The following is a 17154-nucleotide window of genomic DNA, read 5'->3' on the forward strand; positions in this document are numbered from 1 at the left end:
GAACCTGGACAGCCCCCATTTGTGCTGGAGTTTCCCATGCAGGGTTAGAGAGGCTACTTTCTTGCTTCAGCTGGCCAAACCGGAGCCCTTATTGGAGGTTGCTACGGAGCAGAGTTAGAAGAACCCCAGGTTCCTCTTTCAGATGTGGGACTGACCTTTTCTAGGTGGTCAAGTGATTGATGCTCTGGGAGAGTGGAGAATGGAAATGTTCTTTCTCAGTTTGTGAAATCACACGTTCCCTCACCCTGTGAGCCAAAGGGCTGGAGGTCTGACTGGAAATTCTGGCCTGGCTTCAAAGGAGCGAGTCGGGGGGCGGGAAGCTGGTGAGCCTTCCTCCCTTAAATACTTTGGAGAGCAGTGGGGTTTTCTCCGGGTAGGCTTAGCCCGACCAAGGAAGGAGGAAACTGGAGCCACTCTTGTTTAGAGGAAAGAGTTGCATCGAAACACAGCCCCAAATGGTTTATATTGGCTGCCGGGGGGCCTTTCCCGCTCGGGGCGGGCTGCGGGGAGGGCTGTTGAGGCCGGCCCAAGGCCTCGGCACCGTGAGCCCGAAGTCGCTGCAGAAGGAGCGTATGCCACGGCAGCCAGATCTGGCAACTTCCTGAAGTTCAAGTCTGCTTTCCTCACTGGTGAGCCGGTGGCACCAGAGGACTCCAGGCTCCTCCCGCCCGCCTCGTGGCCAGGGACAAAGTGGGTGAACATACCTGGGGTGGAATCGGGTGCCTTCCCGGCCTGAGGCTTAGGAGGTCTCAGGGGGTTCCTTCCAGCCTTTTGAGGCTAATGCATCTTTCTTTCACGTATCATTCCCCTGCCTCTGACCCGAGAGGCTGGGGCCTCAGGAGAAAGGCTTATTCCTAGCAAAAGTGCACAAGAGAAATGGTCTGAAAGTAATAGGTGTTCATATGTAAAAATTCCTTTATTGGCAATATAAAGCTGCAGTCATCCAGAAGGGCAACAGAGGCCAGGATTAGTAACTCTGCTGACCCTTAATATATGCAACGTCTGTATACGGAGGGTGATGCCCAAAATACTTACAAAAACAGAATCACTAGCACCTAATTACTTCCTGCAGGCATTGGGCTGTGAGCGAGGAAAAGACTAGTTTGAGAGAGAGAGAGCCCCAAGGACAGCGAAACCATATACAAGGTGAGTGAAGAATCAAAACTGTACATCCAATACAGAATTATTTTAGGGCTCCTAAGGGCTAACTAAGGGAATATCTACCAGGTTTTTGATTGTAAAGGCTTATGGTCAACGGGGTTGGGCTATCTCAGAAAGGCCTCTCACATGGAAGTGGGGACTGGCAACAAACCTTTATCGTCTCCCCTTTCTACCGGGCTAGAAGGGTGTGAGCTCTGTTGCTGGAGGATAAAGCAAGGACTAAGTAGATGTCCCTCCCCACCTCATAACAACGCTCACCTCTTTAAAAAATATAGTAAAGTAACAGGTATCAGAATAGGCCAAATCCCTCCTTTCTTAGAATGTGAGAAACTTAGCCGAGAAAGAGAAAGTGGGTATGTGACTTGTCAAAAACAGAACCGGTACTAGCACCCCAACAATGGCCACTGGTCTCCCCCCGCCGGCCGAGCAGACTCTCCCAGCAGAGGGTGGGATGGCACCAGAGAGACTTTGAGGTAGCCTCGGGTCGTGGCAGACTTTCCCAGGGAAGGGAAGGGCAGCACCGTGTGAGTCCCGGGGAGGTGGGCTGGCACGGGGTGCCCGGGGTCCGACCCAGCCGGCAGGCGGTCTGGAGCCTGTCGTCGGTGTCTCGGCCCGTGTGTCCGCTTCAGCTCTCGCTACAAGTTCTTCATACACACCTGGCACCGGCCCACACGGGTGCGCAGCTGGCCCGCTTTCAGCGTTTCCGAGGGGGGAGAGTCCACGAACTGCTGCCTCTCTTCCACCGTCGTCAGCCAGAAGCTGTATTTATTGGCGAAGTAGTGGCAGGTCCCCCGGGCGCCACTGCACTCGATGAAAGGAGTGGCCCGGAAATCCTCCAGGCAGGAGCCGGGCGAGACGAGGGACTGGCCTCCGCCCTCAGCCCCGGCCGCGGTGTGCTGAAACCAAGAGGAAGGCGTTGGGCCTCGGCACCTCGGGAGAGAGCAGCGGGCTCTGAAAACGAATCCGCCCCTATCGGGAGGGCTGGATGGGAAGCCCTGCTTCTCAGCAGGCCCTGGGAGAGGAAGGTCAAGCGAGCTTTGGGAATGGAGCCTGGCAAGGGAAAAGGGAAGTGATGTCCCTGCTGAGAACTCAGGTGAAACTTCCCAGTTGGCGGGCTGGGCCAAATGACAGGGTCCCGGGCCTCTGGTTCAAGGAATTTGTGACTAAGTGTCGAGCTTCATTGTGGTGGGCAAGTGAAGAGGAGGCCCATTTTGGCTCTGGGTTTTTTACCTGCACTGCTGATGTGGAGATGGTTCATTTGGGGCACAGAGGTGACAAGGGGTTAGAGATTTTTAGATGGGAGATGAGGCTTGGGAGGGGACAGGCTTCGTTCAGTCAGTTCAATTAATCCTTCCCAGAACCGCCATCTGGGGTTTGTCGAGCCCTGACTGGAAATTCTCAAGGCCCTGAGACACGGCGGGGGCAACTCTAGGATTTGCGGGTCATAAAAATAGCATAGGCATTTAAGACTGTCTCTCCTGTGGCCACCCAAGCCCCCAGGCCCCTCTCCCTGCCGCCCCCTCCAGCCACAACCCCTCCCCTTCATCTGTTGGCACCATCTGCCGATTAGACTGTAAGCCCATCAAAGGGCAGGGACTGTATCAGTTGCCGATATGTACATTCCAAGCACTTAGTACAGTGCTCTGCACATAGTAAGCGCTCAATAAATAAATACTATTGAATGAATGAATGAATGAATCTGCGCCGCGATAGCCGAACGCCTGTCTTGGCTTCCTGGCAGAGTTCCCCCGGCTCCCCTCGCCGCCCCCAAACACCATCTCGTGCCCCACCCTGCGCCCACACTCCCCACAACCACCGTCCCCTCTCTCACCATGAGGAAAGAGTAACCGATCCACAGACTGCGCCAGCCGGCGGGGCACTGGGGGATGGTGACGTCCTGGCTGTGGACGGCCACGGCCTGGGACGGGGCCTCGCACACGGAGCAGCGGCTGATGTACTGGGGGATCTGGGCCCGGCCGACGGGCATCATGGGGATGGGCGCCGTGGTGGACAGCCAGTAGGACTTGTCGTTGCGGCTGGCGTAGTGGCACACCTCGTCGATGTTGCAGTAGACAAAGGGCATCGTGCTGAAACGCGGCAGACACGAGCCGGCGAGCCCTGGTCGCAGGAAGAGGAGAAGGAGTCGATCTCTGCCGCCGAGGACCGCGGGATCTCGTTAAGGCGCTAAGTCAGATGCAGGGTTCCCGGTGAACGGGCTCTCGCCCACTGCCCCCCTCTCAGGGAGGGTGCGGTGACTGGGCCCAGTAGAGTGTCAGCCCGTGCCACCCTTTATCCAGAGTCTTCTGGGGTCCCATACCAGCCCAGCACATTCCCTCCGCCCAGGCCACACCCCCAAACTGGGGCACAGCTAGGGGTCCCGGTGAGGGGGGTCCCGCGACTCCAGCCACCTACCCAGGTCCTGGTTGTGGGCTTTGTCCTGGCCCTCGACGTAGAGCAGGCTGTAGCCCTCCCACAGGAGGGCCATCCCTGTGGGGCAGGGCGGCACCTGCTCCGACTGGCTGTGCTTCACCAGGGTGGAGCCCACTCCCACGCCCCGGCCGGGCATCCCGGGCTGTCCCGACATGCCCTGCTGCCCTGGCGCCCCTGCCGGAAAAGAAAACGTCAGGGGGAGGGGAAGCTCAGCCTGGTAGGGCTAGGCCCCAGCCCGCCGCCTCCACCCACCACGGGGAGGACAGCGTGGGCGGCGTCACTCACCTTCAAACCCTGGGGGGCCGGGCAGACCAGGGAGGCCGGAGTCTCCTGGGGGACCGGGGGAGCCGGGGAGCCCGCTGGGCCCCTCCTTGCCTGGGATGCCCATCAAACCTTTGGCACCTGCAAAGAGTGGAGCCACAGGTGAGTCTCCACCAGCTGTGAGACTCTCCCCAAATGCTTGTTGCATTGTAATAATGCCGTCTTAAATGCCTACTATGTGCCAGGCACTGTACTAAGCGCTGGGGTGAATACAAGCAAATCGGGTTGGACACAGTCCCTGTCCCACATGGGGCTCTCAGGCTTAATCCCCATTTTTACTGATGAGGTCACTGAGGGCCGGAGATGTGAAGTGATGTGCCCAAGATGACACAGACAAGTGGCAGATCCAGGATTAGAACCCACGGTCTTCTGACTCCTAGGCCCGTGCTCTAGCCACTAGGCCATGCAGCTTCCAATTCGTTGGACATTCTGGCCCCTTTGGATCAAACTAAAGGGACAAAAAACCCCAATCGGACTTCAACTGTCCAAGAACTACTGCGTTTGTCGGTGGGGGTAGCAGAGGAGGACACTGGGCGGGGGCATCCTCAAGGGAGAATGAGGAACCCCCTGGCAAGAACCCCAGCTCTTTGGGACAGGCCCGAGGCTGTCATTTTGCCACAACGTGTCCGGGCCTCGGGAGCGGGGGTCGTGGGCGATGCTGACTCCATCTTGGTCCCTGTCCAGGCTGCTCCTCCGAGCGAGTGCCCCAGGACCCCAGAATAGGATGCCAGCTACAGAGGGCCAGATGCCAGGGTTCTGCCACCACAGCAGGTGGGCCTAGGAAGCCCGCTGCTTCCCCATGGTGAGATGACTATGCCCCTGGGGGCAGGACCACCCACACACTTTACCTGGCAGGCCCAGAGGGCCTTGCGGGCCAGGATCTCCCACCAGACCCACATAGCCGTCAGTGCCCGGCAGCCCCTGTGAGCCAGGAGAGGGGTGGACGTCCTCGGGGAGCGGCGTGATCCCGGGGGCACCGCGGGCCCCGGGGAATCCTGCGGGAAAAAGCAAGAGCCGGGCGGTGGGTGCGGGGCTCTGAGCGTCCACTCCCGCAGCCGGACCCCGCCGGGACCACCCTGCGCACCGCGGCAACTGCAGGACTCACCTCTGCGGCCGACCGGGCCCTTGAGCCCTGGAAACCCGCCGTCTCCAGCAGCCCCGTCCTTCCCGGGAATCCCCATGAAGCCTGGCTCACCTCGTACACCTGAGACGGAAGAGAATGAATCACGGTCCCTCCCGGGAAGCCAGATTGGGATTAGGGGGCTGGGGGAGTGACAGGAACGCAGAGATGGATTTAGAGAGATGCAAAGAGATAGCAAGAGATAGAGTGAGAGGCTGTGGGTCCGAGCAAGACATAAAGATAGATGCAGAAAGAGGGACTCAGAGAGGCAGAGGCATAGAGATGTATACTCACTCAGAGATGCGGATGTGGAGAGAGGTAGAGATGGCAAAGAGAAATAGGGAGGCAGAGAGATGCACAGAGACACAGATGCAATGATGCAGAGATAGATGTAGAGAGGGATGCAGAAAGAGATAGAGATGCAGAGACAGAAAGAGGGACGCAGACAGATCTGAAGATGCAGGGAGAGACATGCAGAGAACCATAAAGACCTACAGAGATGCAAGAAGAGAAAGGCAAAGAAATGTATCGCAAGAGATGTACAGCCGAGTCAGAGGCAGAGAGAGGGAGATACAGAGAGACACAGCGACAGGCAAATAGAGATGTAGAAAGGCACTCAAAAACAGAGAGATGCAGAGCCACAGAAATGGATGTAGAGCAAGGGAGCCAGAGAGGCGCACATACGCAGGCAGGCAGAAAAAACAAGTAGACACAGAGAGATATAGAGAGATGCACAGACAGAAATTCAGAGACAGTTGGAGAGGGGCCGAGAGATGCAGATAAAGAGTCAAGCAGCAAGATGCAGAAATGTAAAGGGACACACTGAAAGACAGAGAGACACAGATGTAGTGAGAGAAAAAGATATAGCAACACACAGATGTAGAGACACACCGAAAGAGGCAGAGACATATACAGAGAGATGCACAGACATGCACAGAGGGACTGAGACAGACACAGATGGAGAGAGATACAAGGAGAGCAGAGACAGATGTGTTGAGTTACAGAGAGAGAGTCTGAGAAAGGCAGAGATATAAAGATAGACGCGTGCACAGAACAAGGCCCGAAATGTAAAGATAGATGCAGAGAGAGGGACTCAGAGACAGAGAGGTAGCGAGAGATGGAGGGACACAGAGAGGGAGAAAAGAGAGACAGAGGAATATATAGATACTGAAAGAAGCAGAAGTAGGGACATAGACACACAGGTGCAAAGAGAAATGGGGAAGCAGAGACACTGAGAGACATACCCAGGCTGAGCCAGGCAGAGAGAGATGGGCCAAGAGAGAGGCAGAAAGAGATACGTAGAGAGATAGGCACAGACATATAGATACACATAGCATCCGACATATGCAGAGAGATAGGGATGCAGAGAGGTCCAAGAATATTAGAGGGATAGATGAAGAGAGATAAGGACAAAGAGAGAAACAGCTGTAGGGATACAGAGACAATGTAGAGAGACTCAAGTAGATCTAGAGGTGTAGGGAGAGATATAGAGAACCACAGATATTGATATAGAGAGATCCAGGGATGTAGACATAGAGGGAGAAGGTCCCAGAGAAGCCAAGAGAAAGGCAGAGAGAGACACATACAAGCACAGAGAGACAGCAAAAAGAGCAAGGAGTCAGGAAGAGGTGCACACAGAGATGCAGAGACACAGTGAGAGATTCAAAGTGAGGCAGAGACGAGAGACAGGCAGATGACTCAGGGGTGCAGAGAGACTCCGAGAAGAACGGGCAGACAGATATTGCAAGAGGCAGATTGAGATGGAGAGAGGGATGTCCAAAGATTCAGAGGTAAAGAAAGGGACGGGCAGACTTGGATGTAGAGATGCAGAGAGACATATAGTTGCAGAGATATATAGATGAAGAAAGAGAGAGGGTTGCAGAGAAATAGGTTTCTATTTCTGTGGTAGAGAGAATATCTCTGCATGTAAATACGGGCAGAAATATATAGAAATTCATAGACACAAAGAAACACAGATGCAGAGAGAGTTGCGGTCAGGCAGAGACACAGGTGACGACAGATACAAAGATGTACAGAGATATGTCCAGAGACAGGAGAGATGCAGCGAGAGACAGTTGTAGAATAACGCAGAGAGAGATAAGGAGGCACAGAAGGGAATCGGAGACAGCCAAAGAAAATGAAGTTGTATATAGAGATAGAGGTGTAGGGAGGGGCCCAAGAGAGAAGCAGATAGAGTTGAAAAGAGACCCAGATATGGAGAGACAGACAACAGAGATGCAGTCCAGCAGAGAGAAACAGAGACATCGAGTTAGACAGAAAGAGGGACTCAAAGAAGCAGACACAGGAAGACGGAGAGGTGTGGAGATGCAGAGAGTAGGAAGAGACCCAGAGAGATACAAAGAGAGACATGCTTAGGTACAGAAGGAAAGAGAGGGGCAGGGGGACATTCAGATCAAGACAGAGTGACGCACAGGAGTAAAGATGCAGAGAGAGTCGCAGACATAGACATGGGGAGAGAGACATCCAGGAAAAAACAGGTAGAGACGTAGAGGAAGATAGATTCAGAGTCAGGCAGAAGAGACTGGCAGAGAGACACTCAGAAACACATGAGAAGAGATGCATACATTTAGAGGGAGACGTTCATAGAGATTCAGAGAGATACTCAAGAGGGAGATGTAGAGAAAGAGTCAGGCAGAGAAGCAGGGACACACAGATATAGAAAGGCAGAGACTTGAGATGAAGAGGCAGATGCAGAGACAGAGACATGCAGAGATGCCGAGAGAGAGAGAGAGGAGTGTGTAAGCCAATAAAACACATACCTTTCAATCCAGATTCTCCTGGGATGCCCATGATTCCAAGAATTCCCTGGTCCCCCTTGGGGCCCGGAAAGCCAGAAGGACCAGGGAGGCCAGGGGATCCGGTGTCACCTTGGTCAGAAGCTGGTCCGGGGGTACCCGGGAGCCCAGGCAGGCCAGGGAGTCCTGCCGACAAGGAAGGGACAGACGGACGGACAGATGGAGATCGGGAGGGAGGAACAGAACTGCATCAGTGACAGGATCCAAAAATCCTGTCTCCATCAGCCTCACGACCAGGCTGATCCTCAAGTCCCTCCACCAAGGATTCTCTGTTGGGCATTTCCAGAGGGGGTAAACAGGCTCGGGAAAGCGGCCTGGCCCGAGGGAGGTTGAGAGGTCCCTGGAGGGGGGCCTTGCCTGGCAGGAGCAGGAGCAGCCCCTCGGTCAGAGGAGCAGGGCCGGAGCACAGTCGAAGTATCCCTGAGCAGAGTCGCTGTGGCCCAATGGCCCCCCGACTTAACTGGGGGCACAGGTGTCCCGAAATAGATCTCCGAGCGTCCCCGGGGGCCTCACCCCTGCCGGGTCCCCTGCCTGCCCACCTAATTCTCCATCCAGACCAGGATGCCCGGGGTCTCCCGGCCTTCCCCGGATGGGCGAAGGGAGAGAGACTCCAGGTGCTCCTTGGGGGCCAGGGTGGCCCGGAACACCCGGTAAACCTGCAAAGACACAAGAAGGAGGGTGGTCACATTGCACTCTTCGAAGCCCCGAGTCTGGGGCTCTGCACGCAGTAAGCGCTCAATACACACCATTGAGTGGTCACATGATGCCTTCCTGCCCTCCCAGGCAGCGGGGGTCCCTGGGAACTCTCCACCTGTGGTGCCTTGTGCCCGCCCCCTCCTCAGAGCCCCCATCCCCACCTCTATCCCTTTACCTATGTTTCCTTTGAAGCCCCTGAAGCCGGGGTTTCCGGGCGCTCCGATCCCGCTCCCCACAGAGCCTGCTTCGCCTTTGACACCGGGAAATCCGGCAGGCCCCGGCAAGCCAGCTCCGCTCAGACCTGCCAAGATGAGGATGGGGGAGTGGGAAGGGAGGAGGGGAAGAAAGGGGAGAGGGAAGGAGGAGGAGGAAGAGCAGCAGGAAGAGGAAGCAGAACCACCGTAGGTGACCACTGCACTGGCAGCTTTTGGACCCACAGAGACCCCGTGACCCAAGGGAGCCACATGTGATTTCTTCAATAGCTCTTCCCCTCCGCTCCACACCACGCCAAGCCCCCCTCCGGCCTCGGTCCCCGCCCCTCCTAACCTGGCGTCCCAGGCGAGCCCTTGGTGCCTGGCAGCCCGTTCAGTCCCGTCAGCCCTGGGAGTCCAGGGAACCCTACGGCGGAGACGGTGGTCATGGTCCCGGTGCAACATAGCCCAGCCTCCTGTCCGGAGGGAGGACTGGGCCAACAGAATCCAACTCTGGCCTGCCCGCCTCCCTCCTCCGGCCCAACACCGGGCACAGTGCCGGGGATGAGGGTGGCTCTGGAGCAGGACTGTTCCAGCCAGGAGGGTCCCTCGTGCCAACACAGAGCCCCCACTGTCTACCCGAGGATCACCCACCTTTAGTTCCCAGCAAGCCGGGGAAACCGGGGAATCCTGCAGGCCCCAGCTGGCCCGGGGTCCCGGGGACGCCTGCTTTTCCTTGAGGCCCAGAGATTCCAGGGGTGCCTGCAAGCAGGAGTGGGAGCAGAGGGCTCAGGCCAGACTGGCCCAAGCCAGGCCCTGGGGTGGCGCAGACGGGGAGCAACGCGGAGAGATACCTGCTGGGCCTGCTTGGCCAACGTCACCGGTGACCCCATGACCGCCGTCCAAGCCTCGGATGCCCGGGATGCCCAGGGCACCCTCCGGTCCCCCCCGGCCTCTCTCACCTGCAACGCCAGACGAAAAGAGGATGGTGAGCAGGTGGGAACTGAGTGGGTCCGAGGCAGGGGGTGGGGGCCAAGGCCAGATTGGGGCCCAGGTCTTCCACGGGGCAGAGGGGATGAGGGGGCCCTGGAGACATGGGCACCCACCCCCTTCCCTATGAAGGGGGAAAACCAAACCTGGTCTGGGTGGAGGGCAGGGCCAGGGTGGCCTGGTGGCAGGTGACAGAGGAGGGGGACACGGGGAGGAGGAAGGGGAAAGGAGGTGAGGTGGTTGCCCGAGTCTTACCCTGGAAGCCCGGGCTGCCCTGTTGTCCTTTGGGGCCGGGATCCCCAGGGAGTCCAATCGACTGTCCTCGATCACCTGGGGAAAAGAAGGTGAGGCTCTGGCCATCAGGCCACATGTTCCACAGGTTGCCCGGCCCAGGACCGCCGAGCGCCGGCCACCGGGCAGCTGTAACCCTTGTCGGTGCTCCCTGCTGATCCGCCCGGCTCCCACACGGGAACAGCTCTGGGCCTGGCTGAGTCGATCCAGCCCCGGAGACCAGCTGGAGCAGGCACAGCTGTGTTGCCACTCTCTGCTCTGCAGCGTGGACAGCTTCATTTTCCCAGTCCTGCATCTACCCTGAAACTTTCGGGACTCAGAGCTGTGATTGCCACCCAGCTCCTGGCACAGCAAGGACAGAGATGGGGAGCCCAGTGACCTTGATCTCTGCTCCACCCGTGCCCATCCCTCAGAGGGCAGGGGGCGTGGGAGAGAACGCACTCTGGATCCGTTAGCCACTGGGGCCAGGCATCTACTTACCCTTCAAGCCCTTGAAGCCTCCAGCTCCTGGGGTGCCTGGCAGTCCAGAGAGACCCTGGGAGCCCTGGAAAATACCAGTGGGGGACACAACTAGACTCAGGATCCCCGACCGATTCCTGGCACAGCCAACTTGAAGGGGCTTTCGGGAGTGGGAGTCGGTCAGAGTCGAGGCCAAAAAGAGCAGGCTGACAGACCCTCAGGCCTATTGGTCCCGCCCCGCGCCCCCGCACCCACAAAAGGTGAAGTGACCGGGACATGCAGGAGCAAGCAGAGACTGTATTGGGAACCATCAGCTCCAAGGGACGAGGCTGGCGGGGTGGGGAAACTTAGGCCCCAGAGCTCAGGGGCCGGTGCAGACCAACTTGGCCCTCCTCCCAGGTCAGGCACTTGCTCTCTCCCCACTTCCCCCTCTTCCTCCCTCCCTCCTTCCCTCTGACTTAAGCCAGAAAAAAACGGATAGTTACACTTCCTCCCGGCATTCCAGGGAACCCTGGGATTCCGGGGGTTCCTCTCTCTCCAGGGAGGCCGCGCTGGCCCATGGGTCCCAGAAGCCCAGGCTTTCCGGGAAGTCCCTCATCTCCTCTGCGGAAGCCAGGTATCCCTGGAATGCCGGGGGATCCCGGAAGGCCGGGCATCCCTTTATCCCCTGAGAACAAATGAAACAGGGAGAGAGAGGGTGAGAGATCGACACGCGGGCACCCAGTCGGCAAAGGCAGCCCTCCTTGTGGACTTTGCTTGTTCCATGATTCCAGCCATCACGCGCATGTGTGTGTCAATTCAAAATCTTTTCAAATCTATATCCTTCCACCTTGGCACCGAGGCTTTACAAATAAAAGCCTGACGGGAAATGCTCAGAGAGAAAAAGAACAAAGCTCCGTCTGTCTACTCTTTCACATGACTGTTTTGGGTTTTGTTTTTCTTTTTCTTAGCATCCCTATGAGGGTAGGGATTGCTATTACCCATTCTACAGATGGGGAAACTGATGCCAAGAGGTGGAGCGAATCCTTCAAGGTCATACAGCTTGTCAGCTACACAGCTGCAGGCCCAAGAGTCAGTATTTTTTCTCCTGCCCCACTTCGCCCAGTCATTTCTGCTACAGGACGAAGCTGGCAGAGCAGCGAGGCCAAGGGGCAGTGGACACTTCTGTATTGTCTGGTGTGGTGCCCCTTCCCCTGGAGAGACCCTCCATCCCAACCGCTTACACCATGGAGGAGACTGGAAGAGACGGGCCCCAAATGGAAATGCGGCCCCGACTTGGACACGGTACCTCGAAGCCCGTGGAACCCCCTGACTCCAGCTGTGCCCGGGGCTCCTCTATCCCCTTTGAAGATCAGATTGAGCATCGGTGGTGGTGGGTCGCTGGGCCCCGTGGGACCGGGCGCCCCTCTGTCACCTGAAGAGATGGAACAGTCGATGAACCGGGGGTACACGGACCTCGAGAGGCGTCACCCCCGGGGAAGGCCCCAGCCACAACCGCCGCTTCCCTTAGCTCTTTCCTAATAATGATCACAACCATGGCATTTGTTAAGCGCTTATTATGCACTAGGCACTGTACTAAGCGCTGGAGTGGACACAAGCAAATAGGGTGGGGGGCAGTCCCTGACCCACATGGGGCTCAAAGCCTTAATCACCATGTTACAGATGAGGAAACGGAAGCCCAGAGAAGTGAACTGATTCAACCAAGTTCACAGAGCAGATAAATGGCGGAGCCGGGATTGGAACCCGGGTCCTTCTGTCGCTCAGGTTGGCCCTCTGAGTTGAGACATGGCCTGGAGGGAGTGTCTTTCCACCCACGCGTGATCCCCTGGACAATTCGTGATGTGACAATGGAAGACACGGCGGTGTGAGTCCACCTGTGTGTCCGACTGAGGCATGTGCTATTCCCTGCAGCCGTCCCCCTGTGGCCGGGCGGGCTGGGGGTAGCCACGGCCATGCAGCAGCTAGTCTGAACCAGCCTCAGCCCTTGCACGTTCCCGGGGTGAAACGTGCAAACCTGGCCCGAGCAAGGCAACCGGCCATAGCTGCTCCCGTTCCGCCACACTCACCCTTATGGCCTGGCAGGCCGGCGTAGCCGGGGAGCCCGTCTGCTCCCATCGCCCCCGAGCCTCCTTTCAGCCCGCTGGCCCCGGGAATCCCCTGCAGGCCCGGCGTCCCGGGGAAGCCCACCAAGCCGGACACTCCCCTCTCGCCTGTTGGGAGACACGAGGGTCCCAAGGTCCGGTGCCTCTGCGCTCGAGCACCTGGCGGGGCCTCCCCCAGCCACGGAAAGGCTGGGGGGGTCAAACTAGGGCGCCACCAGCTGGGAAGGTCTCATCGTCCCACCCCGCCGTCCTCATCCGGATTGGGACACGTTGGGAAGGGAGCGGGGGGCAGAGGCAGGAGAGGAAGGGGAAGGGCTGAGGAAAGGGTGCAAGAAGGGCAGGACGGAAGAGGGATGGGGTGGGGATGGGGACTGGAGCGAGGTGAGTCCAATATAACAATCAACGGGCACATTCCCTGCCCAACATGAGCTCACACTCACCCTTAGGGCCGGGGAAGCCAGGCGGTCCGTCCAGGCCCGGCACGCCAGGTTTCCCGGGGAAGCCGATGAGCCCCGGGGCCCCGGGGAAGCCGCCCAGGCCTGGCAGACCCTTCATCCCGACGGGCCCGGTGGGTCCCGGCTCCCCGCTGGCTCCTCTGGGGCCTGGCTGTCCTGAATCGACACGGAGGGAGAGCTCGGTCCCGCGGCCGGTCGGGGGCACGGCCTCCCCCCGCCCTGGCCCCGGTGGGATCACAGGCCGTCGCCGGGCGAGTCCCCAACGGCAGGGCGTGCAGCCCCGCCAGAGTGGAGTTTAGACGGCGGAAGCGTCAGTCCCCTTCCGGGAGGGCGCTGCCACCACCCCAACCCCTGCTCCCGCCCTTGGGCTACATGGCTGCCAGCCGAGAAGCCCCGGCCCTCCCGTCTCCCTTTCCCCTTTAATAAGAACAATAGGATGATAAGAATCATAACCGTGGCATCTGTTAAGCGCTCATCATATGCCCAGAACTGTACTAAGTGCTGGGGTACGAGATGAGGTTCCACGTGGGGCTCACGCTGTAAGTAGCGCAGAGACCAGGCACCAAATCGACATTTTACTGATGAGGTAACTGAGGCGCCCAGAGAAGTTTAGTGTGACTTGCCCACGGTGACCCAGCGGACAAGTGGAAGAGCCGGGATTAGAACCCAGGTCCTCTGACTTCCAGGCCCGTGCTCTTTCCACTAGCCCACACTGCTTCTCATAGGCAGGACTGGACCTTGGCCTTCCCCGGGGTACCGAGTCGGTCCCTCCCGCTGCCGACGCCAAGGCCTCGGGGCCCCGGGCTGGGTCGGCCCCCGGTACAGGGCGAACCGGGACAGGAGGGGGTCAGACCGAGTCCCCCGGTTTGCGTCACTGATACGCTCCCACGCAAGCAATTGGGAGAGTCAGGCTCATCCTCGGAAGAGCAGGGCCACTGCCACTACAGGATAAGCCCTGTGGAGGAGCCCCAGCGGGGCAGCGAGGTTTAGTGCCAGAGGGCTGCGGAAGCCACCCAAGCCCAGCGTTTAGCTCATCCCGTCTGATTAAGGGTGCGGACCGCTGTCTCGGGAGAGTGCTCAGATGCAGAAAGACCCAACATTCCGACTGGAGAAAGCAACTGGTGGGGCCCGGCAGGGACTGATGTCAGGGTTGGGGACAGAACCTTGGGTTGGGCGGGGGACGGCGGCGGAGACCCCCAACCCCCTCGAGAACCAGGGCCATCTGAGCAATCCCCTTGGCGAGGGTGACCTTTCGGGCGGGGTTAGTCCAGGAGCAGTGGCTGCTACGGGGCGTGGCTCACCTGGGCAGCCTCGGGGGAGACAGCCCATAATCAAACAGTGACACGGCACACATGGAGAGTTGATGGGAAATGGAGGAGAGGCAGGCGGGTGATGAAGGGAAAGTGGATATAATGTGGGGAGAAAAAGGAAAAGGGAAAAAAAATGAAGTTAACCCATCAGAAACAGTGCAGGTAACACTTCAGGCACGGTGGCGGGCCGGGGGTGGTGGCTGTTTTTAACGTGACAGACTTGGGGGTGACGGAAAGAGGTTCGAGCAGCAAATGAGAGGGAGAATGAACGAAAGGCACGACAGCAGAATGGTGAGGGAGGTTAAAATGCTCCCGCTGGTGAGGATGAGGCTGTGTGGGGGTGGGAGAGCATGTGACCCTGCCTTTTTTTTTTTTAATGCTATTTGTTAAGCGTTTACAGTGTTTACTAGGCACTGTACTGTAGCCCGTGGTCGCCAGGCTGGCAGACGGCACCTCGACGGGCCCAGGGGAGCCAAACAAATCACTAGTCTCAGACCCAGGGGCAGGGGCTGCACTGAATAAGGGGGTGCAGGAGAATGGGGGGGAGGGAGAGAGGGGTCTGGGAGGGGCAAAGCATCCTGGTAACAGATGGCAATTGGCCCATGAGGGAAGAGCGGAAGCTGGCTCTGCCCCGAGGCCCAAGGGTGACAGGCAAACTCTTCCAGGGCCTCTTCCGACCAACGTGACAAATGAAAACTGGGAAGAATGAGAAATTCTCCTAACTGCCCCAGCCCAGCCCACCCTCTCCCCCGACCCAGGGAGCCCAGGTCAAAGGCATGTACCTGGAGGTCCCGGAAAGCCGGAGGTCCCAGTTGGGCCTGGTTTCCCCTCGAGGCCGAGCGGGCCCCCGGGTCCCGGGGGACCCTGCCGTCCAGCGCTGCCAGGGGCCCCTGGGCTGCCCCGTTCACCCTTGACGCCCAGCAGGCCCGGTCTCCCGTCAAAGCCTGCGGACGAAGGGACCCAGGATCAGGTCAGAGACGTGGGGAGGGAACATCAGGCCTTCCCACAGGCCCTTATCCTGGCCAAACCACCAACCATACAGCGAGGGAGAAAGCGATGGGAGGAACCTTTGTGGCCACGAGTCTTCCCCCAGTTTGACGCATTCCACCACTCCCATCCCGAATGGATCTCGGATCCTCCTCAGGGTGCTCGTTTTAGGATGGGGAAAAACCACAAGAAGCCACAGACCAAGGAAACGTGGTCAGCTTATGGCAAGTTGTGAATGCGAGCATGCGTAGAGGAAGGGGCATGGACTAGATGACCCCGAGAGACTTCTTCCTAGTCTAAAATTCAACCACGCCAAGCAGAGGGAATGAGAACTCACCTCTTTCTCCCGGAAACCCAGGTTCTCCGAGAAATCCTTTATCTCCTGGAAGTCCCAGCAGTCCAGGCTCCCCGGGGGCACCGGGCTCTGCCCCGAGTACTTCCCCGGGAGCTCCTTTGGGGCCCGGCAGGCCGATCCGCCCCGCCTTCCCGGGGGGCCCATCTGCTCCGGCGAGCCCCGGGAGCCCCAATGAGCCCTTGTCCCCGCGAAGCCCAGAAAATCCTAAATGCACAGAGAGGAAGAGAAGACCCCAAAAGGCACTGAACCTTGGGCTCAGGGAAGAGCTCCTGAAAAGGACAGACCCAGGTGGGTCCTGGGGGAATGCCGCTGAGGCGGCAGGGGAAGCAACTAGATGACCTCTGGATACCCTACATCTTGGCAATGCCCTGCATTTGCAAGCACCTTACTTTCCAACCTTTTAGCCAACATCAGCACCTTCGTTCTTCCAGCCACCAGTCAATCGTATTTACTGAGCGCTTACTGTGTGCAGAGTACTGTGCTCAGTGTGTGGGAGGGTATATTACAGAGACATTCCCTGCCCCCAGTGAGCTTAGAGTCCACAGTCTTACAATATTCCCCGATTTTAAAGACAGCAAAACCAAGGCCCTGTGGTGTGCAGGAGGGTGACTGGATGCAAGGCTAAGTCACCTGGGCCTTGGGGCAAGGGTGAGGCTGATGGACCCACTCCTTTCCACCCCATCCCCCCACCATGGAAAACCCATGGATGTTACAGCTGCCGCCACCTCTGCCACCCCCCTCCCGTTCCACCGAGACCCGTGCCCGGCGTGGCAGATGGTACCGCAGAAGAACCAACGCCGCTCTCTCACCTGGCATTTCCAGCAGCCGCACCTGCCCAGGGGTCCCGGGCTGCCCCTTCGACCCGTTGGATCCTGGCCGGCCCGGGGAGCCCAGAAAGCCCCGCTCACCTTTGCGCCCTAAGGAACCAACCCAGACAAGCTAAGACAGATGGCTGGGCCCGAGCCAGTTCCCCGAAGCGCATCCCCACCCGAGGGGGAGCCCCCCAGACTGAGAGCACCCCCTCCAGGGAGTAGCGGCTGGCCCTGGACCCCCTACCTGGAAATCCAGGCGAACCGGGTAACCCTGGTGGACCGTATGCGCCGGGGATAACGCAGGGCAAGGTGGTTCCTGGAAAGACAAACAGGCAAGGCCGGGGTGATTCCTGAGCCCACCCCTCCATGCCAGATTTCTCCACAGCCATTGAACCGAGCCCACCCACGCTGGATTAGGCCGACCGGCTGGGTGGAGAGCAGCCTGGCCCGGGAGATCAACGGGCCGACGTCCGCCAGGCCACTCTGCGGGCCAGTGAGAGGAATCCTGGGTCTTGCCAATTGCTTTGCCCAGCAATGTACTCAGCCCCACTATATCAGAAAACCCCATTCCTCCCTCGGGGTCACTGGTTGTAGCTAGTCAGTCCTGGGGGGGCCTGGGCATAGCATGCGGCCCGGGGCCAGGCTTGCTGCCTGCCTG

The 17154-nt window shown here is 58.6% G+C and overlaps 1 protein-coding gene across 1 annotated transcript in view; it reads right to left on the reverse strand.

The window, feature by feature from the left end:
- Positions 1-891: 891 nt before the first annotated feature.
- The window catches only part of COL4A6 (collagen type IV alpha 6 chain), a 159480-nt gene continuing 143217 nt past the window's right edge, over positions 892-17154 (reverse strand). Inside the window, exons 25-47 of the mRNA XM_029067210.2 lie at positions 16741-16812; positions 16494-16601; positions 15667-15888; positions 15125-15286; positions 14334-14342; positions 13018-13188; positions 12542-12685; positions 11764-11889; positions 10961-11142; positions 10497-10560; positions 9981-10055; positions 9590-9697; positions 9390-9497; positions 9091-9162; positions 8720-8845; positions 8388-8504; positions 7813-7974; positions 5018-5116; positions 4761-4907; positions 3877-3993; positions 3574-3765; positions 2993-3279; positions 892-2057 (exon numbers count right to left, since the gene is read on the reverse strand). Coding sequence (XP_028923043.1) covers positions 1797-2057; positions 2993-3279; positions 3574-3765; positions 3877-3993; positions 4761-4907; positions 5018-5116; positions 7813-7974; positions 8388-8504; positions 8720-8845; positions 9091-9162; positions 9390-9497; positions 9590-9697; positions 9981-10055; positions 10497-10560; positions 10961-11142; positions 11764-11889; positions 12542-12685; positions 13018-13188; positions 14334-14342; positions 15125-15286; positions 15667-15888; positions 16494-16601; positions 16741-16812 — 3131 coding nt within the window. The 3' untranslated portion in view covers positions 892-1796. The remainder of the gene's footprint in view (positions 2058-2992; positions 3280-3573; positions 3766-3876; positions 3994-4760; positions 4908-5017; positions 5117-7812; positions 7975-8387; positions 8505-8719; positions 8846-9090; positions 9163-9389; positions 9498-9589; positions 9698-9980; positions 10056-10496; positions 10561-10960; positions 11143-11763; positions 11890-12541; positions 12686-13017; positions 13189-14333; positions 14343-15124; positions 15287-15666; positions 15889-16493; positions 16602-16740; positions 16813-17154) is intronic.

This window comes from Ornithorhynchus anatinus, chromosome 6, assembly GCF_004115215.2.
Source record: "Ornithorhynchus anatinus isolate Pmale09 chromosome 6, mOrnAna1.pri.v4, whole genome shotgun sequence".
Taxonomy (NCBI): Eukaryota; Metazoa; Chordata; class Mammalia; order Monotremata; family Ornithorhynchidae; genus Ornithorhynchus; species Ornithorhynchus anatinus.